Genomic DNA, 20,471 nt, shown 5'->3' with positions numbered 1-20,471 from the left:
CCATGCAATTCCTATATATAATGGAAAATGAAATATCAAATGACTTACAAAATTTCTAAAATAAAATATAGGTATTTGTAATTAGAGAAAGGATTCGTTTACACTCAAATTAAATTTACACTAGTTACACTAAATCTTATCCAAATTAAAAAGACAAAACAAAATTTTGCAACTAATAATGTCATGAAAATGTTTCAAAATTTTGAAATGTTACTATTAGAGGCTTTCTATTTTATAATTTTCCACAAAGAAAGCAACGTTTTGAGAGGACATACAACACTATCTCTCAATAGAATATAAAGATTAATAGTTACTTACATTGTGATTGTTTATTTTGGGACACAAAGAGAGCAACATTTTTACCCTAATAATGTATGAATTGAATTTAAATTCATAATTCTCTTTGTTTTTATGGTAAAAAATCCAAAATTCTTTTGCTAGTTGATAAACTGTTTTCATATTAATTTTTTTTATGAAGGTTGATTATAGGTTGCATGCCTATCATGAAATGGAAAGATTTGCCCCCACCTTAATTTTTTATTTCATTTCATTAAGACGTGGAGAATGATATGATTTTAATATAATACTTATTAAAATAATTTTCATAATATAGGTAACATTACTTGCACAGGTTTGTACTCACATTACTCACCCTTCAATCTATTTAATGAATTTAAGATCTCTGTATTTGTATTACTTTTGCTAAAAATCAATAATAATTAACAGGAAACATACTTTTTGTGAAAGTGATTAGAACCTGGTTGGAAATAGATTAAACAATTTTGTCATGTTCACATTCATAAAGAAACAAATCAAGTAACGGATTCCATAATATATATATATATATATATATAATTAGAAATGGATTATCATGTGATGGATCATCCTTCAATAGGGTGTAGGGATATAATCGTAGTTGATTGTATGAGAATGCATTTTCCCCTCCTAATAACCACAAAAAAAATAATTAGCATATAAATAATATGTAAAAACATCTACAACACAATATATATATTCATTATGAGAAAAAAGATATATATACTGACAGTGTATGAATTTTTTACTATCAGTGTATTATTTATTATTTATTTTCAATTATCATTGACTCTTAAATAAAATTAATATAAATAAGTAGTGAATAATATACTAGTTGTATATAAATTTTTACACTGATAAGTTGATATTACATGTACAGGATGTGCACGGTGTTGGCCCATATCATATGAATGGTATAAATATGGGCCATAACCCGATCATTGCGAGTCTACTAAGTGAATCATGTGTCCCTCGTTATTCAGGCTTCTTGAATCTTGAACTTATCATCAATTCACCGTGAGTTTTATTTACACCCTCAGCATTTTAAAAATTTCGGGGGGCAATAGATAAAAACTCCACAAAGTAACTTTATGCCTTTTGTAATTTTTCACTTTAATTTTTTTTGTTCTTAATTGTCCTAGAAACTATCCAAATCTCTATAAATATAATGTTTTAAGAAAGAAAATATCTTGATGAGACTCATAGTAGTAGTAATAAATCCACCGATGTAACATTTATCATAGGTAATTTGGGCAAAGTTTATGGGGTTGTCCTCTTGCACTTATTGCACGGGAAGAGTATAAAAATGAGTTCATCCGCCTTAAAATGTCCGCCCAACATGCCATATTCACTCACAGACATTTCAAGCGTGAAAAATGGGCGGCCCATAGGCATTAATGGAGAAAATATTAGACATCAAATATACAAATGTATATGTATTTTGTGAGGAAGTGTGTTCCATTTGTTACATGAATTTGTATATCAAATGTGAAAAAAGCTATTATTTTCTTATTATATATATACATTTATATTTTTTATATTATATATCTATATGAATTGTTCCTTTTGTATGCAAATTATGTACTATGTACATTCTGTAAATATGTACATTCTGTAAATATATACATTTGTATTTTGTATGTATTGTTCTATTGTATGATTATTTATTATGATAAATACAATTGTATATTTATATGCAAAGTATGTATTTTTTTATTTTGTATGACTAATGTATATACAGTTATATATTTGCATATATATATATATATTGTAATTTTATTTAGATTGACCAGTAAGTTTGCCTTGTTATATTTAGGATGGACATTATATGAGTAGGATGAACAATACAACCATAATTGCCAATACTAATAACACTGCATGTTAACTAATGTCAATGACCAAAATAAATCATTATCGTCATAATATGGTTGAGCAGAATATGATAATTAGATTTCAAAGTTAAAATGGGACAATATAATAATATTAATATATAAAAATAAAAATTAAATAATATGATCATATAGTCTAGAAATTAAACCAAATGTATAAGTGAGAATTTATTAATATCAGGAACTTAATATATATGTATATATATATAGACTACTTTTTTTATAATAAAGTTTAATGAATAATTAAAAAGAAAAATAATTTATCATAACCCTATGTTAAACACATGAAATTTAAGATTTTTGAACTTCCATTTAAAATTTGCTCTAGGCTCTTTTTTGAAATCATGGAACAATCTTCTCACTTAAATATAAAGACATTAACTTTTCTTGTCTCCCACTCACCTCTTCTTTATACTCATTCACTCCCCAAGTCATCTCACTCTCACCCATTCACCCACCTCCACCATTATCTCTCTTTGCGTGTCATCAATAACCCTAATCTTGATTCACTATGTTTTAATTTTTTTGATATCATAAGTGACTTTGCTCACTTACGTTATAATTTGTAAGTGTCCTTGTTCACCTATGTTAAAATCTACGGTTCTTTTTTATAATGCATGATCTTGTTCAAGTATATTAGTTTTTCAATTTTTTACAGTAACAACAATCACAATAGTTGTTTTTAAGGTTGTCTTTAATTAAATAAGAATATTTTTACTCTATTATCTACTGTTTCATTCATATTTTCTGATTTTTGTTCTTAGATATAAATAATTATTCGTTGTTCAAGAGAAAGTGAGAAAAGAGATAGAAGTTGTGGGAAAAAGATAGATGTTGTAGGACCCAAATAAAAATAAGATTAATTTTTGCTATTGTGAAAAAAATATGTTATTCTTATTTCGTATAAAATTGTAATAAATTATAAAATAATATATGAGATCCAAATAAAAATGAAGATTTTATTTGCGGGTAAAGATGAGTAAAAAGACATATACTTATACTAGCTCTATGAAGAGGTGAATAATGACTACTCCTGCTCATATCAACACCTATTTATGGACGCTCAAGTAGCAACTATCTAAGGTAGAAAATATTTTTTAAAGTTTAATTATATTTATATATTTTATGATAATAAAACAATATATAAAAATAATTATTACATAAAATATATATATATGTATATATATTTTGTAAATTTATAAGTTCAAAATAATAAAAGGATTATATATAATATTAAAGTGATAGAAAATTATAATATATAAAATATTTTATTAAAAAATAAATATATGACTTATGTAGGTACTGGCAAGATTACTTATCCAGTTATCCCACCTAACGGGGTTGGAAACATGCTTAACAGGTCATGGGCTAATTACTCGGCCAATAATAGGCCGAACCAAATTTTTTTCATAAACATAGGTTAAGATTTTTATTAAAACTTATTTAGTTTTTTGGTACATAACACTTATTTAGTTTAATTGAGAATTTGACCAGACTAGACGGTTCGACCGACTGACCGCTAACCGGACTTGAAAATGATTTTGGTTTGTAATCTTAATTGAATGAGGGTTAAACCGCTTTGAACGGAGAAATTCCGATCTGACCGTGTTAAACTCGGTTCAACTGCATTAACCCGAGAAGTAAACCGAATGATTCAATTAAAAAAATTAAAAAATGGAACACCAATCAAATATTTGTTTTACTCTGGTCCAAAAAGGTGAATATATGTTACTTCAATATAATTATACATAATTATTAATTATATAAAACTTTACATTTACATACAATTATATATTTTTAGATAAAAATTACTAATTATGTATAAAACCACTTGGTCAGACTGAACGGTTTAACTATTTAAATCGATTAAATATAATACGAGATCTCTTTCAGTTTGACGTTCAGCTCAGGTTTCACAATATTGAGTCAGACTTTAAACTATTTAAAAATATGTTAAACTTAACATGCGAGTTTATTCATTACATGAAGTATTAATATTTATGTTATATTATTTTTTGTTATAATTGAGGGTATCATCTCACTTTATGAATAACGAATTAATTTCTTTTAGGTTGTGTGCTTTTCACTCAATAAATATCACTCTCAAGAATTAAACTCTAACATTTGGTCTATTTGAGGGTTCAATGAGACCATACACTACTAGACTAATTTATTGTTGATATATTGTACAATTTTAATAAAACTAATATTATATATGAAATTTACTATATAAAAATAAAAAATGTAATTATTTGTTGGTGTTAGATAGCCATTTACAAATAGATGTGTTAGCCTATTTATAGAGTCCATATTGGTATATATTTAAAAACATTATAGTATAATAGGCTTACAAATTATGTCTAAGCCTTAAAAAAAGTTAAAATAGATAAATGACCAGACTACTATATATTATATCCGTTGAGTCTATTTAAGGCGGAATGTAATCAGTTTTCATCATCCTACTCATCCCAAACAATTATTTTACTAATATTTTTAAAATGTAATATGTATGTATTGTTATTGTAAATTTTTTTATACAATAAACACATTATTAACCATATATTTGTATTACATTTTTAAAGAGTTAGTAATAAGTAATCATTAATGGTGAATATAACAATAAATATTATAGATGCTTGAAATATGTTATTGTATTAGTCTCACGTTGTCTTGTATGTGAATAGAGTAGAATAGCCAATGTTATATATTGGACTCAAGTTCCTTGTTATAATGTGCACAAGATATAAACACCAAATAGAAATACCACATGAACACTTGGACTAATGCGTGTGTTAGGATTTGTAATTCTTATTCTCTAATAATATATTAGTAGCCGTTCAACGCTCCTAGGGACGTAAACACAATTGGTCGAACCCTGTTGCCAAATTCTCTTGTTTCTTCTCTTCTATTTAGTCTATGCTCTTTATTTGATTGTTTGTGGCTAACCCTGCACAAAGATCGCTTCCGCTGCACCAACAATTAGTATCTAAGTCAATTGGTAGATGCCTCTTAACCCATGCGCCAAATAATGGCTAAAGAGGGTGAAAGCATGATGGCTAGACAAGGCGTATCAAAGGTCTTGTGCAAGGATAAAGTATATGAGTTGAAGGAGAAGAAAACATGGTGGAACTGTGGCGGGAGCGATATATGTTGCTCAAGAACCCTATAAGTTCATGTACTCGATTAGGATCAAGGTGGAGATAGAGACTTAAGTGTTGAGTTTGACCCTGAGTCAGGTGTTGACAATATCTCTTTAGATGTTGAGATCAGAAGGTGGAATATCATAATGGTGCGTTTGAGATATCATAGTGAAAGATATTAATTGTTAGTAGATCCACAAAAGCACAGAGGCGCTGAATGACTTTGATGCAGGGTGTAACATGAACATTGACTTTTATGTAAAGTGTAACACATACATTGGTATAGATGTGGGGTGTGACATGAGTATTAGCTCGGATGCAAGATTGACGTAAGTGTCTGCTGTGGGTATACTTCTTATGGTGGAGTAAGATAGTTCTTTTGAACTATGATTGTCAGACTAGACAAGATGGTAGCAGTTGAGGCTCTCCAAGGTCCAGTTTGACTCAATATTGAAGATGACAGTTGTTGGTGAAATTATGTGTATAGGTTCCAATATATCAAAAGACTTCCTAGCAATAGGTGGCTAAGCGGCATGTTCCATTAAATGGCGGTACGAGAAGCTACACTACAAGTTTGGAGAGCTAAGCTCTTTGTAAGATCGCCAAGAATACTCAGAAGGTTTATGTTGTAGGAGAGCAAACTTTTATGTGGAGGAGTTGTTAAAGAGAATTAGACATTGATTAATGTGGAGTCATATATTCGCTAATGTGAAGATTCTTGTATAGATTTCTTAAGGAACGAGATATCCGTCTATTTCAATCAAGACGAAGATTGTTTGGGATGATTGAAATATGTTATTATATTAGTTTGACATTGTCTAGTATGGAATAGAGTAGAGTAACCAATGTTATATATTATACTCAAGTCCCTTGTTATAATGTGCACTAGATATAAGCACCAAATAGAAATACTCCATGAACACTTGGGCCCATGAGAGTGATAGAGTTTGTAATTCTTATTCTCTAATAATATCTTGGTAGTCACTCAACGCTCCTAGGGGACGTAGGAACAATTGGTCGAACTCGTTATCAAATTGTCTTATTTCTTAACTTCTATTTATTCTATGCTCTTTATTTGATTATCTGTGGCCAACACTGTACAACGATCATTTCCACTGTATCAAAAATTCATTGTTTGATTTATTGAAATGCGAAATCTCACATTGGGTATGCAGGAGCAGGGGCAGATCATTGTTGAAGCAGGTGGGGGCAACTGCCTCCCCTAGATTTTTTCCCCCAAAGTTAGTTTAATATTTTTTACCTTTTATTTTAAAATATTTTTTTTGTACTTTGTCTAATTTGTGTAATCCTTCCAAAGTTCATAGACAATTGATAAATTCTTTTACATGTATAGACGATGATATTGTTTATAATATTATGTTCATAATAATTTTACATTTGTAAAATATATTATGAAGGATCATATATTATATTTGTCAAACTTTGTAACAAAAGTCTTAAGATGCTGTGTATTTTTTATAAATCATTTAATATTGATAACATATATATATTTTTCAATGAGTAAGAACAAATTAGTTTGAAATGGTCAATATCAATGTTTTTATGGTTGATGTTGTTAGTTATTCATGTGTGAAAACTTTCAATCATCTCTAAATTAAATGTAACTTTGACAATACGAGAAAAGTGAATGCATATTATTTACTTGATTTAATTATTCGTCTTATCTTAATATTTTGGTTTAAGTGCTACAAAAAAGTCATTTTCAGTAACAAAGATAACAAAACAAAATTATAGAGTAAGATATGATATGAATTTCTTATAGACAACATGTTGATTTATATTGAAAAGGAAATGACTTGAAAAATTTCTCATAATTCAATCATTGATGAGTTTAAGTCTTTAAAAGAATGAATAATATAACTTTAAATGAATACATATTTTTCTTTAATGCTTTTAATTATTAATTATGGTTATTTAGAACTAATATGTTATTCTAAAACTTTAAAACAATCATATTTATTTTTTAATATTTTTATTAATAAATTAATCTTAATTATTAATTGCAAGTACATATTATTGCCATTTTGCATTAAGATCTGCCATTGTGTGGAAGGAGGGAAATATTTTATAAGTGGACCATGGAACTAATGTTTTAGGCTTTGTTTAGGAGTTATGAGGGAAAGAGAATGAGATAAATTAAAGGGTTAGAAAAGGGGAGGAAGAGAATGAGAAAGGAAGAAAATCATCTCCATTGTAGGGAGTATAAAATTTAGATGAGAGAAGGTAAACTAATAATAATATAAGAATATTTTTTATATTTACTTTAAAAATGTAATTAAAATAAGAAATGAAAAATAATGTATAATTATATAATATTACAAAAAATATTTAGCTATTTTGACATTTTATCTCCAAAAAACCTCAAATTGTGGGAACTTTAAAAATAGACAAATGGAGGGAGAAACCCTCCAAAACCTTCTCATCTCCCTCATCCAACTCTCAAACAATGGAAAGACTTTCCAAAGCGCTCCCTTCCCTTCCCCTCAAAAACCATACTCCCAAACAAAGTTTTAGGCTTTGTTTGGGAGTTATAAGGGAAAAAGAAGGAGATAGATCATAGGTTAGAAAGAGGGAAGAAGGGAAATGGAAAGGAAGGAAATATTCTCCCTTGTTTGAGAGTATAATATTTAGATGAGGGAGAGTAAACTAATAATAATGTAAGAATATTTTTTATCTTTACTTTAAAAATATAATTAACAATGAGAAATGAACAATCATGAATAATTATATAATATTACTAAAAATATTTAGCTAATTTGACATTTTATCTCCAAAAACCCCAAATTGGGGGAATTTTAAAAATAAACACCCAGACGATTTTGGAGGGTTTGAGAAACCCTACAAAACCTTCTCTTCTCCCTCATCCAACTTCCAAACAAGGGAAAGACTTTCCAAAACGCTCTTCCCTTTCATTCCCTTTCATTCCCTTCCAAAACCCTATTCTCATGTGGTGTCTCACTTGTGGCTTTATGCTCTTCTCATACACCTGCAACAATGGAACCTTCCAGTGGTTGAAGCTCCTCAGTCACAGTATGGTCCAACAAGTGGTATCAGAGTCGATGCTTCGACTGAGATATGGTGGGCTTATGGGGGAGCATACCGAAAAGTGTGTAGTACCCACACTTGAGGGGGAGATTGTTGAATTTATTTAAGTTGAAGTCTCACATTGAATATGCAAGGAAGATTGAAAGAGCCGATAGTGGATGATGCACTATAAGTCCCACATTGATTCTTAGGTTTATTCTGGTGTGAGCCGATGGTTTTGCCACACTTGAGGGAAAAATTATTTGGCTCAAAACGTGATGTCTCACAAGTTATTTTCCACTCTTTATGTACCTAGGTAACAATATAGTCATCGGTATTTCAGCTGTTTTATTGTTATTATGTCTGGTACAAGTACCAGTGGCTTACCACAAGTGTCCACGCAAGATGCACACCGCACTGTCGGTTAGTGGCCAGCTGGTTTCATTTATTCAATGTTTGGATAATGTTTAACAAAAAGGGAAATATAACAGAATCAACTAAAAAGTTGTATCCCTGTTAGGCCTTTTTGGATAAGGCAAAAAATTATTAACGAAATTAAAGTAGAAGCCTTAGCCAATGCTACGCGTGCAGAAGTAAAATCTTGTATAGAGTGGGTAATCTGATTAATGATGGCCAACATCAAAACTTAGAAAAAGGAGAAAAGAAAACAGGGAAAGCCGAAAAGTGAAATATTCAATCCTGAAAAAAGAGATCTTGGAAGGAAATAATTAAAATCCAATTTGCACAAATTATAAGTAATGGTCCTTTTGCTGTCCTGTCATAACATAATAACATGAGTGTATATATACTTTTTCATATATTTATATATTTATGTATATGCGGAGTACCCTACTTCTGCAAACTAGTTGCTCACTTTGTTGCAACTTGCCTGCAAAGAGATTCTGGCCTGATATGAGAAAAATAAAATCTATTTTCCCATATTATTAAGAGAAGAAGATATGTGTATAGGCAATGTAAAAATTTTTATATTATCATTGTATTATTTACTTCTCATTTTCAATTATTATTATATTTTAAATAAAAAATAATACAAATAAATGGTGAATGATCACTAACTATGTATAAACTTTTATACTTTCAGTATATAAATATTACATTTTATTATTAAATGTGTATTATTCCAACTTTATTAAAGTTATCATTTTTTAAATGCAACTATATTTTTAGTACTAGTGTATAACAGGGGCCGTATCATAATTAGTACCCACTTTTGGAGAATATGTCCTCCATAAAATTGAGGAACATAAATAGGATGTCTTAGATCATAATTCATGGAATATCTCGTGTTAATGATAATGAAATAAAATAATATAATAAAAATGAAAATTTAAATTTTTTAATCAATATATTTTCATGGATACGAAATAATGTAGGAGACTGTCTTCAAAACTGAGGTGTATAACACAATATTAATTGCGCAATTTAATTTGTTCATGGGTTACTAGTGATGGGCTGAGAGAGTAGTTTAAACAATAAATAGATATTAGGAAACAATAAATCACTAATTAAGTATTCTGATCAAGGGATTACTTGCAAAGCAATCTTTCATTTTTTAAATCTAAAATCACTTATATTCTCCATGATGGAAAACAATTTAGTTCAAACCAGACAAATGGATTAGGAAAATCGTTTAAGCAAATCCAATTGCATATCTAGCTCAATTAGCCTTATGGGATACCCTATATGTTTGCATTCCAAATAAATAAGACCGTCCATCAATTAAATCCACAATCTCCATAAAAAATCTAAAATCAATAATTACACTATACACTTAATTTGGACAAAGATCATTTATCTATCACCAATGATATCTCATTCCATGTCTCAGTTTAATCACGTTTTAATAAGTAATATAAAAAGATTACTTTTTATTTTTAAAAGTTCTCTTTTTTATTTCTCCATTGATGTGGGTCATGAGAAAAAGCAATAGTAGCCACTAGTCAGATTCAACCCACAAAGATACGAATCCAAATAATAGTGATACTTGTAATATAATTATAACCAAAAGAGACTTTCAAGATTGTCAAGCCAAGATGTTATTACTTTCTTATCCTTGTATTCCACTTTTACTAGCTAATCACTATATGCTACTCCACTTTGTTATTCATCAATCATCACAAAAGCTAAACAGAAAAAAGCAAAAAAAGAAGCCCTCTCCATTTGTCTACTTGTACCTTTCTTCATTAAATTTATATTATCACACCACTACAATAAGCACTTTCAGCATAAAAGTACTTATGCAGAGTATTAGACTCTGATTGCAGATCAAATCTGGCTTAAACATCTTGCCATTTGGATTATTTTTAGTATTAATTACAATACTTTTCTAATTAGGTGCTTCAACTCGTAAAGTCCAAAAGATTGTTGTGATCTATCAATTTGCACAGTCTGAAGATAGTGAAAGTTGTGTACTATATACTCTGCCACTCTAGTAGTATATAATTTTTTTAATAAGCCAATGCATTAGAAACGGATACAAGGGATACCAACTCAATTACAAATTATGATATAGTTCAATACAAGAATAAGAATCAATATACCATTACATGTCATTCTTTTTAATAGGTTAATTAATTTAGAGGAGTGATAATTAAATAAATAAATTATATTTTCTACTAATAAAAATAAATAGCACATAATTGTCAATTCATGCTTGGAGTAAATTTGGAAAATATATCCTTAAATAAAGAATTAACTCATAACTTGTAAGATTATAAATTTAAATTCCAGTATTGATATAAAGATTTCATTAATAGATAATCTATAAATCTTTTTGTAAGAAGTCATAGAGTTTTGAGCTTTGCACTAACTTTATGAGTCTCAATACTTTATACAACTCACCTAAATTTTTGATTAAAAGTTAAATAAATTGAAATGTACACATCTTAATTAGCAAGCCAGATACACAAAAGCTCAGTGAGTGGAAGATCCGAAGTATGCTTCTAAATCTATCTTACAATTTATCAAGATAAAAAGTTAAGAACCTAAATATGGTTAAAACCAAGATGGAATATTCTAATATAGCAATCAGTAACCAAATAATTAATAACCATATTTTGATACTCTAAATCAAAATCAGATACCAAATCTATATAGTGTGCTAATGTCCCAAGCCTATATATATAAATCCCCTATGGTAACCAATCTAAGTAAAACCTAACTAACTAACTCATCAAGAACAACAAAGAACACCAACAACAAACATGTATGCTTCTACTTCCTTTACTTCACACTTTGTCCATGAAATTCTTGAGCACTCCCACTCAAGAAAGTTACTCCTTCAAAATCCACTTAATCAAACCAATCCCCCCACAACTTCCATTAACAGCCATAACTCAACAGATTTATATCTTGGTAGCCCTAATTTTGATGCAAATGTTGTCATGATACTCTTAGTCCTATTGTGTGCTGTTATTTGCTCATTGGGGTTGAACTCTATCATAAGATGTGTCTTTAGGTGTTCAAATTTAGTCATTAATATTGACTCATCATCATCCAACCCTTCACTAAAATTAGCCAACATAGGAATTAAGAAGAAAACTCTTAAGACTTTCCCTATAGTGACCTACTCAGCTGAGATGAATCTTCCAAGTTTGGACACTGAGTGTGTGATATGTCTCTCGGAGTTCGACAATGATGATAAGGTGCGGCTTTTGCCGAAATGCAACCATGCTTTCCATGTTACTTGCATTGATAAATGGCTTAGTTCACACTCATCTTGCCCTAAGTGTAGACAATGCCTCATTGAGACTTCCCACAAGATTGTTGGATCACAAGCAACTGTGGTGCCACTGCCAGTGCCAGAAACCGTTATAAGGATTGAACCACTTGAGCCTGAAGGTTTGGTACGTAACTACAGGGAAGCAAACTAATTTTGCCAAAAAGGATTGCATATATCTGTCCTTCCCAGACCATACTAGGCGATAGCTTTGTGCACTGAGCTGCCTTTTTTCATCCTGCGATGTAAGTGAATATGATGCATATTTATAATGCTCCATATTGCCAAAGCTTGAAAGATTGTTCTAGTGGGAGCTGAACTTTATGAATCATGGCTTGAACTGGACTTGCTCGCGATAATGCGTACACCTACGCCAACAGGGCAACCGAAGAAGGTAGAGTGCCAACTGTAAAGAGTGACTAGTCACTCTTTAATTGCTTGAAGCAGGGCAGTGACGATTTTTTGGAGGTTTGGAGATGGAGTTCTGTTGATGAGAAAAGTACTTGTGGACTGAAATAACAAGTACCAAGTCACATTAAGAAGCTATTGATGTTTTCTCTCCTCAATGGGAATAGGTGAAGTGTTCCTTGCTGCTCAAGGAACTGAGTGAGGGGCAATGCTTTTGCATTATAAGACCTTTGTTATTCACTTACAGAGACAACTTGAATGTTTAAGAACTTAGGAGTTTCTGATTTTATACTTGATCAAGTAGGTCCATGTAAATCTGGTGCAGTCATTCACAATAATCAAGATTTATAGCTTCCCCTCATAGATAGCTTGGTATTAAGGCCCCATATATCACATTGCACCAATTCAAAAGAATGTTTAGACTTAGGTTGAGATTGAAAATACTAGAATCTAAATATTGCTAAATGGCAAATTTCACAGCTAGAAGAGTTGTATGAATCAGAAAAAATGGAAGGGAACTTTATTGCTAAAAAAATTCAATACTTTGATTTACAAGCCACCAAATCTTGCATACCACAATTGTGGATTATTATCAACAGTCATAGCAAAATGTACTACGTGCATATTGTTGAAACTAGAAACTGAATCATGATCAAGACCTGTCACTCTTCACTTTTCTTTGAAAAATGTATAGTCCTTCGAATATGTTTTTTTTCTATAATGGAAAAATTTAATTAATAGGAGCATATAAGGAGTGCCCTCCTAATATAAAGAGAAGATCAATTATTGATATTTTTAGAAGCTAGATGAATACAAGTTTTTTGATCATTATATCAATTTGCAAAAGTTAAAGAAATTGATGGTACAAATGAAGAAAATCATTTCCAAGATCTAGTTTGAATCAAGTCCAATAAATGAATATAGCTCACTTCCTTCTCCCCAAAGTGACTTCATTTCTCGTAATCCATAATAACCTCACCACAACAAACCATATCATTCTCCAAAACTTTAAACCTTTAGTTGTACCAAACAATTCATGAAGATTAAACAACTCTATAATTGTTGGCAGAGCCTGAAAAGGAATTTATAACCAAAAGTAGAAGCCTTTCTACACACTCATGGTAAACTCGCAAGATAAGAATAAATACTCAATAGATTCCACATGATTATTGCACGTGATACAACTCATATCAACAATCATAATTATCACATTCCTTTGAAGCAGTTCATCATTTATCGACAATCTTCCTCTTAAAAGTTTCCAAACAAACAACAAACTTTTCAAGGCACACAGTTAATCCAAAACTTTTTTAGGATGCTACTTGAAAAAAACATTGATATTCTTGCCAATAATTATCCTCAGCTGTTTGTTGTTTTGCATGATGAAAGAGTCACCAATAAAGGTGATAATGTATGAGAAAAGCAATTTGCAAGGGTATATTAGAATGATATCGAGGCAGATGTTTTGCTTACCTAATCTCAAACCTGAATACATCATGACTTAAAAAAGATTATCATTCCTATCCTATCGAGTTTTGAGTATCCGAAACTTGTATGACGTGACTAAAAAAGCAATTTCCAAGTGTATATTAGAATGATATTGAGGCAAAGTTTTTGCTTACCTAATCTCAAACCCGAATACATCATGACTTAAAAAATATTACCATCCTTACTCTATCAAGTTTTGAGTATCCGAAACTTGTATGACCCGATTAAAACATATTATCTTATCAATTAAATGATTCTCTTTATCTTTTAGTATTATAAAAGGTCAGGTATATCACCTAGATCAAATAGGACCATGGACTTACTATTTGAAATTGAAAAAAACCTGAACCCATACCTAATCAAGGTGACTTTTCCCCGTTAAATTTGGGTGGATACCGAGAGTTAGATTGTCATTCTTATCTGATAATCATTACCCATATCCCCCGTAAACTAAGTAATACCGTAAGATATTGTTCTCATGATCACTTTTAATTCTATGAACTGTCATTTGTTTTAAAAAAAGTATGCCCCAAGTAACATGTTAAGGAACAAGTTTACTAGCAGAGAGATGATGAGGATTAGTGATGGTAATAATAGGTGAAGATGTCGGAAATTCTGGCATCAAATCCATGGCGGAAAACTAAAATTAAAATAGAATTCCCAACAAAGCAATACAAATTAAGGTTTAATTCTGGGTCTACAAATTAAAAGATAGTGGTTATTAATGAAATAAGTTGGTGAGGAACTATATTTTATACGTCAAAAATATATTAAAAAAGTATAAGGGATGCTATACCTAATAGACGAATTTGGGCATGGATTATTAATGAAGCAATTAATCAGCAGCTGGTTGGGAAAACTGCAAAGTTTTACACTAATGCAAATACAAGGCAACCTTTCATTTGTTTAAGTCAACCACTTATGAGTGAGTAGTGAACGGGGAAATGAGACAATAATCTATTATCCTAAATCATATCCTAAGCTGTATTTCCTCATAATAAAAATATATTATATCAATTAAAAAAATTAATATTTATTATTTTTTCTGATTTTGTTTCAATATCATTTCTTTGGATGATTTCTTACAATATATTGTATGATGGAAAAGGATATCATTTTAAACAAATCCAATAGCATATCTCACTCATTCACTGAATTAGCTTTATGGGATACACTACCCGTATGAGTGCTTTCCACCACCAAACATTCCCTTCAATTAAATCCACAAGCAATAGTGCTTCCTTAATTTCCATGGCTGTATATACCAATTTCAACTACCTGAAAAAGGGTGTATCCACCTTATATAGAAATTATAGTATCATCCACCAATACTATAAGTTTTATTGTTACGTTCAACCATGAAAAAAATCTATTTTATTGGGACATGAGAAGATTAAACAAACACAAGTGAGATTACATGTTTTGAACTAAAAATTTAAAACATTGATTTCATAAGCCTTTTTACTTATACAAAATGAGAAAAAAATGTATGTATTATAATATATGAGTTTTATACACTGCCACTATATTATCTATCATTCATATTTAATTATCACCGACTATTTAAAAAAGTAATAATCTAAGTGAATGACGGATGATGAAGTAATTGTGTTTAAACTTTTACACTGTGAATACATAGATATTACATTCATAAAAAAATATTCTAATTATCCTTATATAATGTGAGACATCACTTATAAAAAAATTCTTATAGTGAACTCATAATTTTGATGAAAATATTAACAAATGTCTTTAGAACATTTTTAAGGAGACAAAATAAGTTTTCTGCAATTATTTCTTGGTATCCATAAGGAAATCATAGACTAAGAAATGTAGCTTGTGCCTATGCATCAACTTGATCATTAGTCTTTTTATTTGTAGTATGATCATTAGTCTAGAACAACTTGAACTTAAAGAGAATCTAATAAGTCATTGATTACTATGTTATGTATATAATTATGCGACTTAATTATGATAGAGAGCTACTCAATAATAGTCACTAGTCAGATCCAACCCAAAAAGATACGAATCCAAGTAATGGAGATAATTGTAATTATAGCCAGAGAGCTAAAAGCGAAAGGTGCATTGCCTTTGAAGATTGTCAAGCCAATAACTAATCACTATATGCTACTTATCCAATTTGTTAAGCACCTCAAAGTTAAACAAATAAAAAGCAACAAAAAAAGAAGCCTCTCCACTAGTCTCCTCGTACATTTTTTCATTAAATTTATACTAGCATACCACTATACACAAGCACTTTCCAAATAAAAGGGCAGTAGGAGAATAGTAGATTTAGATTGCAAATCAAATCCATGGCTTAAACATATTGCCATTTGGACGATTTGTTATTAATCACAACGCAAGTTGGTGGGTGAACATGTATTAGGTAATGCTTGTCCTGGACCTACTCTGCATATTGATCTAACTATTTCTTGAGTTGAATATGATTCTAAGTCATTATATTAACTCAATTTAATATAATGTATTGATAAAATATTTTTAATATTATCTATTATTATGTATATGTAATTTGACATATGAAATATATATATAAATATCATATTAATCATTTACATATACATATAATAAAAACATTAGAGAATCAATGGCATATCAAATGAATTACACATTGTTGCAATAAATCATTTGCAAAAATGTCTCCTCAATAAACAACACAAACAATTGAAAAAACTCTATTAAAAATATATAAAATTATATTAGTAAATAGGTTGTTGCAACAAAATATACTATTTACTTCGGGGAAGAAATGTTATTGTTCTTTATACAACTAAACAAACACATGCAAATAAAAATTATTGATGATGATAAGACAAGTCATGTTTGTCCCTTATCCATCCCTAAAATATGATTGGGTCTTTTTTAAATCTGAACCTGATTTTAAACTCGATGAAACATGTGCATCCAATTATAACTTAATAAAATTAAAAAAGGTTATAGGACATGGTTTTCCTCATTGGACAATTTTAAACAATTCCATGTGGCAAAAAGGGGGCCATTTGGATTCATTGGCATTTTGGTATACATAATGCCTACTAAGTAAAAAAATTAGTAGTGAAGCTCGGATTTGGGGAGAATAGATGTATATGATTTTAATTTAACTTTATTTATAAGTGAAAATGATATTTCTAAAATTTGAATTCATTATCTATAAGTTATAAAATAATCAATATCAGTATTATGATGAGACTCACATTCTAAGCTACAACTAGTGAGCAAGATAAAAATTTAAAAGCCAACAAAATCCCTCCCTCTTGAATATTATTCTCTAATAACTTATAATATAGTTTGTTCCATACTCTATATTAAAGCCAAATACCATATCCTATAGGACCCATACCTCGTTAACTTCCCTAGCCTATATATATAAATCCCCGAAGGTAACCAACCTAAGTAAGCTACCTAATTAACTCATCAAGAACAACAAAGAACACCAACAACAAACATGTATGCTTCTACTTCCTTTACTTCACACTTCGTCCATGAACTTCTTGGGCACTCCCACTCAAGAAAATTACTCCTTCAAAATCCACTTAATCAAACAAATGCCCCCGAAGCTTCCATTAACAGCTACAACTCAACAAATCTATATCTTGAAGGTCATAACTTTGATGCAAATGTTGTCATGATACTCTCTATCCTATTGTGTGCTGTTATTTGTTCATTGGGGTTGAACTCTATCATAAGGTGTGCCCTTAGGTGTTCAAATTTAGTCATTAATATTGACTCATCATCATCCATCACAAGCAACCCTTCACCAAAATTAGCCAACATAGGAATCAAGAAGAAAACTCTTAAGACTTTCCCTATAGTGACCTACTCAGCTGAGATGAATCTTCCAAGTTTGGACACTGAGTGTGTGATATGTCTCTCGGAGTTCGACAATGATGATAAGGTGCGGCTTTTGCCGAAATGCAACCATGCTTTCCATGTTACTTGCATTGATAAATGGCTTAGTTCACACTCATCTTGCCCTAAGTGTAGACAATGCCTCATTGAGACTTCCCACAAGATTGTTGGATCACAAGCAACTGTGGTGCCACTGCCAGTGCCAGAAACCGTTATAAGGATTGAACCACTTGAGCCTGAAGGTTTGGTACGTAACTACAGGGAAGCAAACTAATTTTGCCAAAAAGGATTGCATATATCTGTCCTTCCCAGACCATACTAGGCGATAGCTTTGTGCACTGAGCTGCCTTTTTTCATCCTGCGATGTAAGTGAATATGATGCATATTTATAATGCTCCATATTGCCAAAGCTTGAAAGATTGTTCTAGTGGGAGCTGAACTTTATGAATCATGGCTTGAACTGGACTTGCTCGCGATAATGCGTACACCTACGCCAACAGGGCAACCGAAGAAGGTAGAGTGCCAACTGTAAAGAGTGACTAGTCACTCTTTAATTGCTTGAAGCAGGGCAGTGACGATTTTTTGGAGGTTTGGAGATGGAGTTCTGTTGATGAGAAAAGTACTTGTGGACTGAAATAACAAGTACCAAGTCACATTAAGAAGCTATTGATGTTTTCTCTCCTCAATGGGAATAGGTGAAGTGTTCCTTGCTGCTCAAGGAACTGAGTGAGGGGCAATGCTTTTGCATTATAAGACCTTTGTTATTCACTTACAGAGACAACTTGAATGTTTAAGAACTTAGGAGTTTCTGATTTTATACTTGATCAAGTAGGTCCATGTAAATCTGGTGCAGTCATTCACAATAATCAAGATTTATAGCTTCCCCTCATAGATAGCTTGGTATTAAGGCCCCATATATCACATTGCACCAATTCAAAAGAATGTTTAGACTTAGGTTGAGATTGAAAATACTAGAATCTAAATATTGCTAAATGGCAAATTTCACAGCTAGAAGAGTTGTATGAATCAGAAAAAATGGAAGGGAACTTTATTGCTAAAAAAATTCAATACTTTGATTTACAAGCCACCAAATCTTGCATACCACAATTGTGGATTATTATCAACAGTCATAGCAAAATGTACTACGTGCATATTGTTGAAACTAGAAACTGAATCATGATCAAGACCTGTCACTCTTCACTTTTCTTTGAAAAATGTATAGTCCTTCGAATATGTTTTTTTTCTATAATGGAAAAATTTAATTAATAGGAGCATATAAGGAGTGCCCTCCTAATATAAAGAGAAGATCAATTATTGATATTTTTAGAAGCTAGATGAATACAAGTTTTTTGATCATTATATCAATTTGCAAAAGTTAAAGAAATTGATGGTACAAATGAAGAAAATCATTTCCAAGATCTAGTTTGAATCAAGTCCAATAAATGAATATAGCTCACTTCCTTCTCCCCAAAGTGACTTCATTTCTCGTAATCCATAATAACCTCACCACAACAAACCATATCATTCTCCAAAACTTTAAACCTTTAGTTGTACCAAACAATTCATGAAGATTAAACAACTCTATAATTGTTGGCAGAGCCTGAAAAGGAATTTATAACCAAAAGTAGAAGCCTTTCTACACACTCATGGTAAACTCGCAAGATAAGAATAAATACTCAATAGATTCCACATGATTATTGCACGTGATACAACTCATATCAACAATCATAATTATCACATTCCTTTGAAGCAGTTCATCATTTATCGACAATCTTCCTCTTAAAAGTTTCCAAACAAACAACAAACTTTTCAAGGCACACAGTTAATCCAAAACTTTTTTAGGATGCTACTTGAAAAAAACATTGATATTCTTGCCAATAATTATCCTCAGCTGTTTGTTGTTTTGCATGATGAAAGAGTCACCAATAAAGGTGATAATGTATGAGAAAAGCAATTTGCAAGGGTATATTAGAATGATATCGAGGCAGATGTTTTGCTTACCTAATCTCAAACCTGAATACATCATGACTTAAAAAAGATTATCATTCCTATCCTATCGAGTTTTGAGTATCCGAAACTTGTATGACGTGACTAAAAAAGCAATTTCCAAGTGTATATTAGAATGATATTGAGGCAAAGTTTTTGCTTACCTAATCTCAAACCCGAATACATCATGACTTAAAAAATATTACCATCCTTACTCTATCAAGTTTTGAGTATCCGAAACTTGTATGACCCGATTAAAACATATTATCTTATCAATTAAATGATTCTCTTTATCTTTTAGTATTATAAAAGGTCAGGTATATCACCTAGATCAAATAGGACCATGGACTTACTATTTGAAATTGAAAAAAACCTGAACCCATACCTAATCAAGGTGACTTTTCCCCGTTAAATTTGGGTGGATACCGAGAGTTAGATTGTCATTCTTATCTGATAATCATTACCCATATCCCCCGTAAACTAAGTAATACCGTAAGATATTGTTCTCATGATCACTTTTAATTCTATGAACTGTCATTTGTTTTAAAAAAAGTATGCCCCAAGTAACATGTTAAGGAACAAGTTTACTAGCAG

The 20,471-nt window shown here is 30.6% G+C and overlaps 2 protein-coding genes across 2 annotated transcripts; both read left to right on the top strand.

Moving 5' to 3' along the window:
- Positions 11,581 to 12,477, top strand: LOC109361763 (RING-H2 finger protein ATL78-like). Its single transcript, XM_019607306.1, has one exon. It carries the CDS (start codon positions 11,614 to 11,616, stop codon positions 12,280 to 12,282), a length of 669 nt encoding a protein of 222 aa, XP_019462851.1. The 5' UTR covers positions 11,581 to 11,613; the 3' UTR covers positions 12,283 to 12,477.
- Positions 17,393 to 18,710, top strand: LOC109361752 (RING-H2 finger protein ATL78-like). The gene has a single exon (XM_019607295.1). The coding sequence runs from the start codon at positions 17,488 to 17,490 to the stop codon at positions 18,163 to 18,165; it is 678 nt and encodes a 225-aa protein (XP_019462840.1). The 5' UTR covers positions 17,393 to 17,487; the 3' UTR covers positions 18,166 to 18,710.

This window comes from Lupinus angustifolius, chromosome LG01 (genome assembly GCF_001865875.1).
Source record: "Lupinus angustifolius cultivar Tanjil chromosome LG01, LupAngTanjil_v1.0, whole genome shotgun sequence".
Lineage (NCBI taxonomy): Eukaryota > Viridiplantae > Streptophyta > Magnoliopsida > Fabales > Fabaceae > Lupinus > Lupinus angustifolius.
Note: the sequence above shows the minus strand (reverse complement) of the source record. Positions and strands in the feature narration are given on the sequence as shown.

Bases quoted from the DNA above. Each gene is read 5' to 3' on its own strand.
- LOC109361763 (XM_019607306.1), top strand. From the start codon at position 11,614: ATGTATGCTTCTACTTCCTTTACTTCACACTTTGTCCATGAAATTCTT.
- LOC109361752 (XM_019607295.1), top strand. From the start codon at position 17,488: ATGTATGCTTCTACTTCCTTTACTTCACACTTCGTCCATGAACTTCTT.